The sequence below is a fragment of the Artemia sp. Qi Xiang Cuo genome, chromosome 7 (assembly GCF_049724085.1).
Source record: "Artemia sp. Qi Xiang Cuo chromosome 7, ASM4972408v1, whole genome shotgun sequence".
Lineage (NCBI taxonomy): Eukaryota > Metazoa > Arthropoda > Branchiopoda > Anostraca > Artemiidae > Artemia > Artemia sp. Qi Xiang Cuo.
Window position 1 is genome coordinate 32,808,928 of NC_142800.1, and position 13,620 is coordinate 32,822,547.

The 13,620-nt window shown below is 34.5% G+C and overlaps 1 protein-coding gene across 2 annotated transcripts; it reads left to right on the forward strand.

Annotated features, from left to right (window-relative positions):
• The first annotated feature begins 1,425 nt into the window (after positions 1–1,425).
• Positions 1,426–13,375, forward strand: LOC148950178 (cuticle protein 18.6-like). 2 transcript variants are annotated; one of them, XM_089091491.1, is made up of 3 exons: positions 1,426–1,576; positions 8,461–8,667; positions 13,094–13,375. In XM_089091491.1, the coding sequence occupies exons 1-3, from the start codon at positions 1,571–1,573 to the stop codon at positions 13,295–13,297; spliced, it is 417 nt and encodes a 138-aa protein (XP_088947617.1). In that variant the 5' UTR covers positions 1,426–1,570; the 3' UTR covers positions 13,298–13,375. The 2 variants fall into 2 exon arrangements, with proteins under 2 accessions (XP_088947617.1, XP_088947616.1); XM_089091490.1 differs by lacking the exon at positions 1,426–1,576 and adding an exon at positions 7,327–7,353.
• Positions 13,376–13,620: the final 245 nt, after the last annotated feature.

Sequence of the window (13,620 nt, forward strand, 5' to 3'; positions counted from 1 at the left end):
AGAAAGGTAAATTGTCTAACTGAGGCTCTAAATTTGTTTTCTATAGGTTTTGCCTCAGAAAAACGGATTTAATGAGGATAACGCCGATAAATTTGTACAAATATCTTCTGTAAAAAACACCAAGTTTTTGAAAAAAAAACGCCTAGTCTGGACGACTATTCGTTTTTTCCAGATTCCGTCCCATTTTCCACAAATTGGATAGTCTGGACGCGCTATATGGCTGCAAAGCGTGACGTCAATTCTTGGGCGGGAAATTCAAATAACGATGAAACGTGGACGCGTCGACACGTTTTCTCGGAACTTTGGTGAATTGCTTTGGCCTAAAATATTTGTCGTAGATCCAACTAATCAACCAGAATGTTTTCACAGAAATAATATTAGGAATATTGACAATCAGTTGTTAGTTACAACCAGAAACCACGTTTCACCGTACTTCGAATTAGGCGTTTTGATTTTTACGTTATCACTGTGTAGCCCTATGTTGTATATTCTAAAAACTATGTTCCGGGATTTTCTGGGATTTTTTTAGAAGAAAAATCGGGATTTTATTTTTGAGCTGGTGGCAACCCTGAGCACTGCATTGTATACTTAGACAGAATGCATTGGACTTGCATAATTTGGGTTATATATTTGCACATTAGGGGTGGGAGTTGTGGTTAGGTTAGGTTCGTTACGTTGGGTTAGGTTTCCATAATTTTGTTTCTAAAGTATTATTTCATCATCATGTTTTGTTATTTTTCATTAGTATTAATCTAACTTCACTTCTTGGGTGTGTTCCCAATAACCGACAAGTACCCATTTATCTATTTATTAAAGCTTCGGCTTGAAAAAATCCCTAGTTCACAGTGAGTCATTGGTTCTGAATCTTTCACAAACCATTTGTAAAAGTTTACATTTCATATTGTTTTGGATTTGATCGTCAAAACATTAGGTTGACTTTTAAATTTACATATTCACAACGATATTCTCTGAAATTAAAAATTAATAAATAACCAAGAAAATATTGTTTTCTAGCGAAATATAAATATTCTTGTAACGGTATAAGTCGTTTCAATTTTGACGAACAGTTTTCAAACATCATTTTATCAAATAAAAAACCTGTTTAAAAAACCTAAGTTATTTTCACTACTTTAATTAAATGCTCATTTCGTTTACTCGCGACCACTATAAAATTATGACTCGAGAAGCAAATGAAACTAAATTTGTTTTGCATATTTAATTATGCACTCGTCTAGTCGTGATAATCAATTCCAAGTTTTGTTCTAGTAACTACTTGACGCTCCATTACTAATTTCACTATGGTGCAAAACTAAATTTTCTGACTGGGGAACAGAAATTTACGATCTACCATACAGAGAAGAAAAACGACTGATAATAGAAATTATCTCAGTGCTCTACTTTTGGCTCTAGGAAGATGATGATCAAAGCCTTTTTTACATATTGCTTTTTTTAAACTTCTTTTGACCTTGATTTATGATTATATAACAGTTGAAGAAACTCAGGAAGGATGAGTCTCGTCCATTCAGTGGAAGTAATCAGTTATTTCACGGATTTATAAGTAATATCTACTATGAAGGTAAATGAAATTCTTATCTTTTGCAAAGCAGGAACGTACCTCAAATGTACCTTTTTTTTAGTTTATAAGTAGAACAATTCAACCACACCTTATTAAATTGACACCTTATTACTTCCTGTTAGACTTTCAGTTATTGTTGGTTTCATCTTTTGCCATTTGATTCTGATAGAGATGAGATTTTATCGGAAGTTAGAACATGCTTTAAGTTTATCTTTTTTTTAAATATATATTTGAGGATCCGTCATTGCGACCAAAATCTAGTTGCATCCAACTACCTTTTTCTTTTATTTTTTTTTTCATTTTGGTATTTTAGGATCGCTTCCGAACCATTCATGGTATCCGTAGAAACTGGAATTCTAGAAAACAGAAATTTGACATTAAGATATGCGTCAACAATATGTATTTTTACTTCTAACTCCAAATGTGGGAAAACTTTGAATATATCAGTTAATTAGGATAAGAAAATTCGCAAAATTTTAGAAAAAGGGGAAAATATACCTGAAACGGAGGTCAATCTTGATGGAAGGCTCACTATGAAACACAATGTTCTAGAGCCTCATGTCTCATTCTAGAGGTTCTTATTCCTATTACAAAATTTATAATGTTGTATTTCTTTTCGATAAGGATGGCCACGGAGGCGTGAACGTTTGTTTCTTTTTTATAAGAGGGGATCTTGTAGAACTGGTGGCCACACGATTTCTGGAAAAAGGATCCATTTCTGGAAAAGGATCACTTGAGTGGGAAGTCAGAGTTTTTATGCTCATTTGAACAACAAACAGACGTCACACAGCAGTGAAGTGAGGATTTTGGCCATTTGGTGCCAATAAAAATTGACCTGACTGCCACTAAAGGACTGTCAACTGGAAATTCCAAGATTACCAGTCGGTACAGACTATCGATAAGCTATTCAGCTAGCCGTGGCGCGGCACGTTTGCTCCTAACCATGCATAATTACAATCAAGACCTTATCCTGGATTTTTTTTTCTGGGGGAGGGGTACAAAAACTTTAAAAAACGTATCAAAAATTACTTTATACGCGGTGTTGTTACGTTTGTACGAGCCGAACATAAATCTCGAGGGGGGGGGCTCAAAACCCTCTAACCGCTCACCCTAGTTTATGGCCTTGCTGCCAGCACAAAATCAATAGTATTTGTATATTGTTTATAAAATTTTAGAGTAATACTGGTAAAACAGTATTGCATAATTGTGCACCATCAATTAGGGAAAAGTCAGTGCACCTCATCTTAGGGTGTGCGGTGTCTGAAGCCTCAAGAAGCACACTCTTTTTTAACCAGAATTTTCCAACTTTTAATGTGATGCGGCAAAGATTAACGTAAATTAGTATGTGGCCCCCTTCAACCGGGTGGAATGTTAGGACTAGCCGTTCGATATGAATACATAGAGAGTGAGAGTGAATCATATTTTAGCACTGTTTTGAGTGTAAATCAGAGATTAAGTTCATATGCTCAAAAGAGGTGGAGGGGATTGAGCCAAAGTCAGGCTCGTGCAATGACCACCCCCAATCTTGAGAAATAAAGACCTAAAAATGATTTTTGGGACCTTTAAACGGCACCAGGAAATTTGTTAAGAAAGTGCGCCTTCTTCGAGAAGTAATTTTCATTATTAGCCTTGCTACTTAACACTTAGACTTTAACTTAATGAGAAAGAATGGAAAAGTGATAGCCCCCAATCATACATAATATTTCTGAAAGCGCAATTAAAACAAAAACAATTAAATCTAAAAGCACAAATGTTCCAATAAATGTAAATAGAGGCTTTAAAACTTAAAACGTATAAAAATTATCCTATATATAAGGTGGGCTGCCACCTCCCGAAGTCTCCTGGTCCTTAGGTTAAAGTTTCAATATATTAAAGAAATTGCTAAATTTTACCATAATTCGCAAGGAACTTACGGGGTGCCCCCCCCCCAATATACAGGATGTTTATTGGTTCTAAATTTTAACGTCACTTTTTACTTTTCATCTTAAAAGAAAACTTTTTTTTTAATCAAGAACTAGCTCAAATTGCCCCGTATAAGAGGGGAACGATAACTCATCTCATCCTATTGTCATCAAGCGACAAACTGAGCCGTAGGCTATAGCGAAGGCAATTGATGGTTGGAAAATATCGTTGAGCAAAAATAATGGCTCTAAGCTTTTCGTGTGAATATTTCTAGCCCTCAACGATTTAAATGAGGCAAGGTTTAGAAGATTATAGTTAATAACTTGATATAGTTGCTTCATAGTTTAAGCACGTGATCAGGGCCGAAAATGCGGGTCGGAGCCTGGCCCCGGAAATCTTAAATTTTACACAATTTGCTGTCTTTTCAACAACGATATATACTAAGCTTCAAACTGTTGTTTTTCATTTTTAAGGTTTTTGAGTTCTTGTAAATCCTTGTTAGTTGTTAAAATATATACAAATATATTTTGCAATTACCAGCTGCCGGGCCCTGGCACTCGGCACGCAGCAGGCTTCTATATATGGATTCTCATTGTCGCGTGTCTTCTAACCACAGACAATTTGCTGTCTTTTCATACTGCATTCTTTTCAAAGGTATATAAGTATGAAAGCAAGTCTGATTTCTAACAACGATATCTACTAAGCTTAAAACTTTTAGTTTTGTTTTTTTACGATTTTTGAATTGTTGTAATCCCTTGTTAAAATATATATAAATATTTTTGCAACTACCAGTTTTTTTGCTATTTACGCAATTTATTGTCTTTTTATACTGTATTTTTTCAAAGATATATGATTATTAAAGCAAGACCAATTTCTAACAACGATTTCTACAAAGCTTCAAACTTTTGGTTTTCTTTTTTATGGTTTTTGAATTGTTGTAATCACTTGTTAAAAATAAACAAATATTTTTGCAGTTACCAGTTTTTTGTTCTTTACGCAATTTAATTTCTTTTGATTCTGATTCAAGCAATTTAATATACACTTCTCCATACATGAAAATCTTCAAATGTTCCTAATAACTGTGACAAGTGTGACAAGGTAATTGCAATACTGATGTATATAAAAATGACTTCAAAATTATCGAGTATTTTACTAGTTTGAATTCAAACATTAGAATTATTGCTTGGACGCCATAAATATTTTTGCAGTTTACATAATAACTTTAGCGATTCTGAACTGAACTTAAAACAATTTTCAACCTTTATTCCATGTTTTAAACAATTTCCATTTGTAATGCTATATGCGTCATAAATATAAAAACGATACATTCACTCTTGGGGTGGGGGGGGGGTGATCTAATTCATCAAATTTTACTCAAATTTGACAAGTTTGATTTTATTCGCATTCATGCGAATAAAATAGCATGAAAGTTACTTTGCTTTTTTCCCACAAGTCCTTGAATGTTTGCCGCAAAGCCTGAGCACAATTGACTAAAAACCACACTTATATCATTGAGTGATCAAACAGTTCGTGGTAACGAACTGTAAGTAAGGAGCGACCCGGCTCAATGGTAACCGAAACTCTAGAAAACGGGTTTTTGATACCAATAGATATATCAAAAGAATAAAATTTCAATGCTGATTTCAAATATATAACTTTCATCAAGTTTAGTGCTACCCATCAAAAGTTACGCGCCTGAAAAAAATTGCCTGATTTTCAAAAAAAGGAGGAAATACCCCCTAAAAGTTATAGAACCTTAATGAAAATCACACCATCAGATTCAGTGTATCAGAAAACCCTACTCTAGAGGTTTCAATCTCCTATCTGCAGAAATGTGGAATTTTACATTTTTGCCAGAAGAAAGATCACGGATGCGTGTTTATTTGTTTGTTTGTTTTTTTTTTTTTTTTTTTTTTCCCAGGGGTGATCGTATTGACCCAGTGGTCCTAGAATACCGTAGGAGGGCTCATTGTAACGGAAATTAAAAGTTCTAGGGCCCCTTTTAAGTGACCAAAAAAAATGGAGGGCAACTAGGCCCCCTCCCACGCTTATTTTTTTCCCAAAGTCACCTGATCAAAATTTTGAGATAGCCATTTTGTTCAACATGGTCGAATATATGATAAATATGTCTTTTAGGGTGACTTAATCCCCCGATGTTCCCAGAGGGAGGGCTAAAAGTTATGAACTTTACCCAATGTTAACATATAGTATTGGTAATTGGGAAGTATACAGAAGTTTTCAGGAGGTTTTTTTTCTGGTAGTGGGAGGGAAGGGGGGGTCGGTGGTTATGTTGGAGGATCTGTTCATGAAGGAATTTTTCATGGGGGAAGGGAAATTGCCATGAAGGGGGTGCCGGACTTTCCAGCATTATTTATTGGTTATTGGGAAGTATACAACCATTTTCAGGAAGGATTTTTTCTGGAGGGGGGGGGACTAGAGGAGGGGTTACTCTGGAGAATAGTTCCGTGGAGGATGTTTCTTTGGGGTAAGGGACATTTCTATGAAGGCGGCGCCAGATTTCCAAGCATTATTTAAAAAACGATCAGAAATTAAATATAAAAAAAACAAGTTTTTTCAACTGAAATGTAAGAAAGAATATTAGAACTTAAAACGAACAGAAATTATAACGTATGTGAGGGTGTTCTCCCCCAAGTTAATACCTCGCTCTTTACGCTACAGTTTTATTTTAGTGCTTTCAAAAGAGCTCTCTATTCTAATTAAACGGTCTTTGTTATTCAGGGGTTTTTTAATTAAATTTTTTTTTAACTTTTAACGTAAAGAGCGTGGTATTGACTAAGGGGAGAACCCCCTCATATACGTAATAACATATAAGTAATAAAAAAAACAATAAAAGAACAAGCGATACGGCTCAATAGTAATCGAAACTTTTAAAAACGAAATTTTGATGTCAATAAATGTATCAAAAGAATGTGTTTATAATGCTGATTCTAAATATATCAATTTTATTAAGTTTAGTATTACTCATCAAAGGCTACGAGCCTGAGAAAATTTACTCTATTTTTTAAAGAGGGGGAAACATCCCCTACAAGTGAAAGAATTTTAATGAAAATCACACCGTCAGATTCAGCGTATCAGAAAACCCTATTACATAGGTTTCAAGCTCATATCTGCAAAAATCTGCAACTTTGTATTTTTTGCCAGAAGAAAAATATACGAATATAGAAGTTAGTTACTTAAGTTAATTTGTAAAGACATCCATTTATCAAAAGAAAAGTAAAATTTTTATGCAAATAAAAGCTGCATTAACTAAAAAACGATAAGAAATTAAATAAAAAAAAACAAGTTTTTTTAACTGAAAGCAAGGAGAGACATTAGAACTAGAAAATAACCGAACTTAGTCCGTATTTGAACGGAGCTCCCCCCTTCTCAACGCCGCGCTCTTTACGCAAAAGTTTGGCTCTTTTTCACAGCTCTATATTCAAAAACAGAAAAACACTTTAGCGTAAAGAGCGTGGCGTTGAGGAGGGGACAGCCCCTTTCATATACGGAATAATTTCTGTTCGTTTTAAGTTTTAATGTCGCTCCTTACTTTCAGTTTAAAAAACTTGTTTTTTTTTATTTAATTAAATAACAAAGAGGAAAGTGCAAATATGCTTTTATATAAGTAGTTTATTAACTGTAACAAATGTGACTTACTATTGCATATCATAAGTTACTATTGCATCTTGTAAGCGAAATAGAAAATCACTTGTATAGATAAGAAATTTTTTGTTCGTCGAACAATTGACTGCAGTAGTAATTATCATCTTTCTTCTAAGTGACAGATACTAATGGATTACTTTTGAGTCAGGAAGCAGCATACACTTTGCGTTGACTAAGAAGTTATTTTTGTGACTATATTTATGATTCATTCAGTACATGAGATCTTGAGTACACTTTTTTTTAGTCATATACTTATAGAGAATAAGACAGAGCATCATAAAAATACGCATAGAATATAGATTAAGATAAATGGTATCATTATTTCCAACTGGTCAAGTTTTGTTACACCAAAAATGTGCTATCCATGAGGCTAATCACAAATTGATTTTGCGTGACAAACTAAGTCAACAACTTAAGAGGAAGAACACGAGTTTATCTAAAATCTAATGTGAGTGAATTTGGGACATTTATTTTTTTTTTTGATGAGATAGTAAACTAAGATTTCTCCTAACAACAGTAATGGAAATCCTTATAATTCGTATTTTAGCAAATTGCTATTGTCCAATTTTGGATATCCAAGAACATAAAATGAGTACTTAGAATTCGTAATTTAGTAAATTGTTATTGTTTAATTTTGGATGTTCAAGAACATAAAACCAGCATTTATTCACACTCCATTATCTCATACGCAGTTTTTACTGGCTGAGAAATTGTTTTTAGCTGTTATTTTGTGTTTCATTCGACAAATATACAAGTAAATCACTTCGTTTTATGAGCATGTGTTTATAGATTAAAGTATTTCATTTGAAACCTTGTTTATCTTTTAACACCTGATATTTAAATTGCAGTTAAGTTAAAATGCAAAATTAATAAGAAGCGTGCCGAAAGCAGTCTCAAAGATAAAATCGAGTGGGTCGTAGAATATTGAAAGAGGAATTACACGAGCATGTGTGATTTTTTCGGTGCATTAGAACGTTTTCCACCTTTTTTGAAAATTATATTTTTGAAAGATTTCCCAAAATAGATTTAGAGTAGATTCGCACTGTAAACTCCATAATGGTTCTTGATGCATCAATAACGAAGCCATAATTCATCTTGATGTAATATTTAACTCATTGAAGTTTATCCAAGCAGCAATCTAAACATAAAAAAAGTTAGATCAAAGAAAAAAGGACAGATCAATAGCAATGAATCAACACTTTCTACGGCCACGCGACTATTAGTAACATGTAATGGCAAAAACACTATTGCAATCGTAGTGTTTCTAAGGGTAAGCTAAAATTCTAACTGTAAAATTTTCAGTTTTATGTTTATCTTAGGTCTTAGTTGCAACGATTTTGATCACTCAGGCCCTAGCTAGGCCCCAATATGGCGTCCCTCCTCCCCCTGCTCCACAGCCAATTAATGCTGAATCTAGCATTGCAGTGTTTGACTTTCAAGAACCATCGTACGAGCCTGCAGTACCAGTTTATGATAACCCTTCTGCAGCATCTAACCTTGGCACAAAGCAAGCACCTCCGGCAGCGGTAAGTATCGCCATATCATACACTGCTTCTTTCTTATTTGCGACGCTATGTAAAAATCTTACCAATTAACAAGTAAATGAGCCTTTGGTACTTATGTATAATTAAATATAAAAAAAAACAAGTTTTTTTAACTGTAAGTAAGGAACGACGTTAAAACTTAAAACGAACAGAAATTATTCCCTATATGAAAGGGGCTGTCCCCTCCTCAACGCCTCGCTCTTTACGCTAAAGTTTTTTATTGTTTAAAAAAAATAGAGTTGTGAGAAAGTCAAACTTTAGCGTAAAGAGCGAGGCGCTGAGGAGGGGACAGCCCCTTTTATATACGGAATAATTTCTGTTCGTTTTAAGTTTTAACGTCGTTCCTTACTTTCAGTTAAAAAAACTTAATTCTTTTTATGTAATTTTTGAACGTTTTTGAACTAATGCAGGTTTTGATTTTGGCTCACCGTACATGAATAATTAAAAATAAAATTGAATATTAATTTACTTTTATTTGGTTAAATGGCTTTCTCGAAACCTGTTTAATTTTATTGCCCTACGAACGTTTTTATTAGTAATAAATATACGTAACTTACGAATTAACTTACGTAACGAACCTCTATATTCTTATATTTTTAATACGTATATTAGAGGGTTTGCCCCCTAGTCAATACCTTGCTCTTTAACCTAAAGTTCGAATTTTGTTCCAATTCTTTAAAAATGACCCCTTAATCACAAATGCCGTTAAGTAGAACAAAAAGCTCTCACGAAAGTACTACATAATCTTTGGCTTAAACAGTGAGGTATTGCTTAGGAAGTGAGGCCAGTCATAAACGCATTGTTTTCTATCTTTTTAATTTGTGATAAAGCTTCTTTTTTTCAGTAGACATAATTGTCTTCTCTATATACTATTTCTGTTCTTTATTTAAATAATGCTGGGAAATCCGGCGCCCCCTTTATAGCAATGTCTCTTCTCCCATGAAAATTTCCTTCATGGTAAGATCCTCCCACAAAATCCCCGGCCCACTCCCCCCCACTACCAGAAAAAATCCCCTCTGAAAACGTCTGTATACTTCCCAATAACCAATACTAGCCTATATGTTAACATTGGGTAAAGTTCATAACTTTCAGCCCTCCCTCCTGGGACTTCGGAGGTTGAAGTCATCCTAAAAGACATAGTTATCATATTTTCGACCATGCTGAACAAAATGGCTATCTCAAAATTTTGATCGGGTGACTTTGGGAAAAAATGAGCGTGGGAGGGGGCCTAGTTGCCCTCCTTTTTTTGGTCGCTTAAAAAGGGCAAGATAACTTTTACTTTCCGTTCGAATAAGCCCTCCCACGATATTCTAGGACCACTGGGTCAATACGATCACCCCTGAGAAAAAAAAAAATAAAAATAAACACGCATCAGTAATCTTTCTTCTGGCAAAAAATGCAAAATTCCACATTTTTGTAGATAGGAGCTTGAAACCTCCGCAGTAGGGTTCTATGATACGCTGAATATTATGGTGTGACTTTCGTTAAGGTTGTACAAATTTTAGGGGGTCTTTTCCCCTTTTTTCAAAAATCAGCTAAGTTTTCTCAGGCATGTAACTTTGGTTATGTTGCACTAAACTCGATAAAATTTATATATTTGAAACCAGCATCAAATTGTGATTCTTTCGATTTATCTATTGATATCAAAATTCCGTTTTCTACAGTTTCGGTTACCATTGAGCCGGGTCGCTCCTTACTTACAGTTCGTTACCACGAACTGTTTGATATGGTACATACTCGAGAAGTGGAGATACGTTAATCCTAATGAAATATACAAAAATATGACGAAAATACAATACTTTGGTAACAAAATTGTGAAAACTAAAACAAAGAATTATGGTAGGGGGCCGCAGGGAAAGCATTATATTAAATATCTAACCCAACCAAAATACCCTCTCTGTATATTAAGTAATATACATACAACGTAGATTTCATCTGAGCCTAAGCTAATTTTCATCAAATACTGACAGGTATAAACCGGTCATTGTCTGATCTGTAGGTCCAAATTCTCGAGTGTGTACCATATAATACACAAGTACCAAGCCTTTTAATGGGTTCAAACGAAATCGTTCGCTTGAAGTGTCCATTGAAGTTTAGGTGAGAATTTGCTTATCAATTGAATAAACGAGATCCCAAATAGAAATCTGACCTTTGTTAGTTAGGGACGTTATGCCTAGGTTGGTACAAATAGGAATGTAGTTTCATAGGGGTAATACACTGTTTATATATTTGGTCTTAAAATGATTAACGTAGTATTCATTCGATGACAAGACGACTAACCTTATTGATTATAGACTATTAGTGTAAATTGATGTCCAACAGCATTGACAAAGGACACTATTGTATGTAGAAGTGCTGCTATTGGTGTTAAAAATAAAGATCACCATCTAATTGCGTCCAGGCTAATTAGAGTTGAAATTGAGGGAGGCCAATTACTTACCAGGTAGTTATGACGTTGATTACTTCAAAATGAGAATTTAAGATGAACGTTCCAGAACAGTTGGATATGAAACCAAAGAGAATAGAATTTAAAAATGTTAAGGTTGGATGGAAAGATTTCAAGAAAATAGTTTGTGAAGTAGCAGAAGATCTTTAACGGGAAAAAGTTAATAACGTTTTGAGTAAGAAACTACTGATTTTCTGATATCTTAAGAGAATATATGGAAGTAAATGAAGTAGAAAAGATATTATTAGCATAAATTAAGGATATCCGAAAATGATAGCATGGATAAGACTGTTCAGAATAGAGTAGCAATATGTAATAACAGCATATCTATTGACACGCTAAGGAATGAGAGGAATGGGTTTGTCTGAACTAGTCCCAGTTAGAGGTAAAAATGGGGCTTGAATTAGCGATAAAAAAAAAGCATTATGGAGAGATGGGAAAAATAATTTGAAAACATGTTAAACCGTGATAAAAATTTAAGAAATCAGATAATAAGCAGACAAAATTTGATAATAACAAGATACAAAATAAAAATATGGTTTTTCATAACAGAGAAGCACCTAAAAAATTGTAGCAAGTCTGAAGGATTGTACTTTTTCGAATTATTTAGAAAATTAATTTTCCCACCAGTAATAGAATATTGTTGTTCACTGACCAGCGCTTAATAAGTTAAAACAGAGGGTTTATATTAATAGGGGTATTTGAAAAAAGCATCGTTTTCAGTAACAATTAGATGCAAATTTAATATTATGTTGTGTGGGCTCTTTAAGGTTCTATAAAAAGCAATTATTTTGATCTGTTGGGAGGTTAAATTCAAAATTGTTTTAGAACCGTAAATTTAGGAATATTCAGATTGCACTTACAACATTCTTACTCATGTAAGAATGTATACACTGGAAAAATGTGGAAATAATCAACAACCGACCCTGGGATTTACGCATGTCACTAAGTCAGGATATATTTTCGTTGGCATAAATTGGCACCTCTAAAAGGATGCCTTTTATGCTGGTGCAAAATTATGTAGTTGCTCGATTTGCGTTTCCTTATTCAATCCAAGCACAAAATTTTACCTAGGTTCACTCATTCGTCAGTTTCTTTCTAGATTACTTGCTGATACCTCAAAAAGTAAACAGCAGAATACGACAATGGAAACTAGCAAATTAAAGTTGATAGCCCTCACTAGATTTTATAACGTGATGTAACAACGCAAATAGCCTGGTAACCTTGAGGGTGTTTTGGGCTATAGTTTTAAAGGCCATGACTCTGATCACCTGCAAGTATTTGGCTTGACTTTGTATATTTTGGATTTCTCATGCTAGATTTCTTCTTTTTTTCCTTCTCGCAAATAGCTTCATCTTTCTAGTTTAATTGTATCTTCTTTAATAATAAGGAGAATTATAATCATGGGCGCCAAGCTGTCATTTGGTTAGAGGAGACTGGGGGTTCATCATTCTAATTTTAACCCTGTTCAAGTATGCTAAAGAGGAATTTCTTGGGTATTTAGAACTGTTTCAGGCTTTTATATGAGGGTTGAGCCACCTCCAGGAAACTTGTTGGGGTTGATATCTCTCTTGAGCTCTTTATTCCCGGGCTCCCAGCATTCGCACCAAAGATCGTAAGCATTGTTTTCTATAAATATTGAGACATATTCTTAAACCTTTCGAACCGGAAGATTTGAGTGATGAATTTTACTCAGAAAAGTGATGAATTTTACTCATATTTATTATTTTCCTTGGGGGAAAATAATAAATGTAATTTTCCCCCAATAAATCTGTAATTTTCCTTGGGGGTGTGGATAGAAGGGGGATCTGTGCACATTAAAAAATATAATGGCTATTAAAAGACATTTGTTTCTTTTGGCCTTTCCTTTTCCCTCTGAGATGATTTCGATCCCTCGTGATATTAAGCTCTATAAAGCGTCACTTGATCTTATTTTCATCAATATTTGGATTTTGCTTTCAGGAGCCAGGTATGCCATATGACTTTGAATGGGCAGTGAATGACTCAGAATCGGGCAACAAGTATGACCATCAAGAATCTTCCGACGGAGATATCACCCGGGGAGTTTACCGTGTTCTTCTTCCTGATGGACGTACTCAAGTAGTTAGTTTCACAGCTGATGATATCAATGGATACAACGCAGTTGTCACTTATGAAAGGAGATAGATTCCAACTGGGATGATTTATAGAGTTTAGACTTTATTTTTGTATTGCTGCAAAGATTCAATTAAAAATTCAATTCTGTGCGTGTCTAATTGAACAAACCTCTTGTGTGCCGGTCAGGGCCGTATCCAGGATTTTCTCCAGGGGGGGGAGGGGGGGTTGCAAAAGGATTTTTTCGGAGGGGGAGTACAAGAAAATCCAGAAACGCATAAAATTTGTTTATTTTCATTTTTGTTATGGTTTTATGAGTCGGACAAACATTTCGGGGGGGGGGGGGGGCAAATATCCTACCCCTCTCCCCAGGGTACGGCCTTGGTGCCAGTATT

Bases quoted from the DNA above. Each gene is read 5' to 3' on its own strand.
- LOC148950178 (XM_089091490.1), top strand. The intron at 8,668-13,093 runs GTAAGTATCGCC...TTTTGCTTTCAG, and splicing joins AGCAAGCACCTCCGGCAGCG to GAGCCAGGTATGCCATATGA.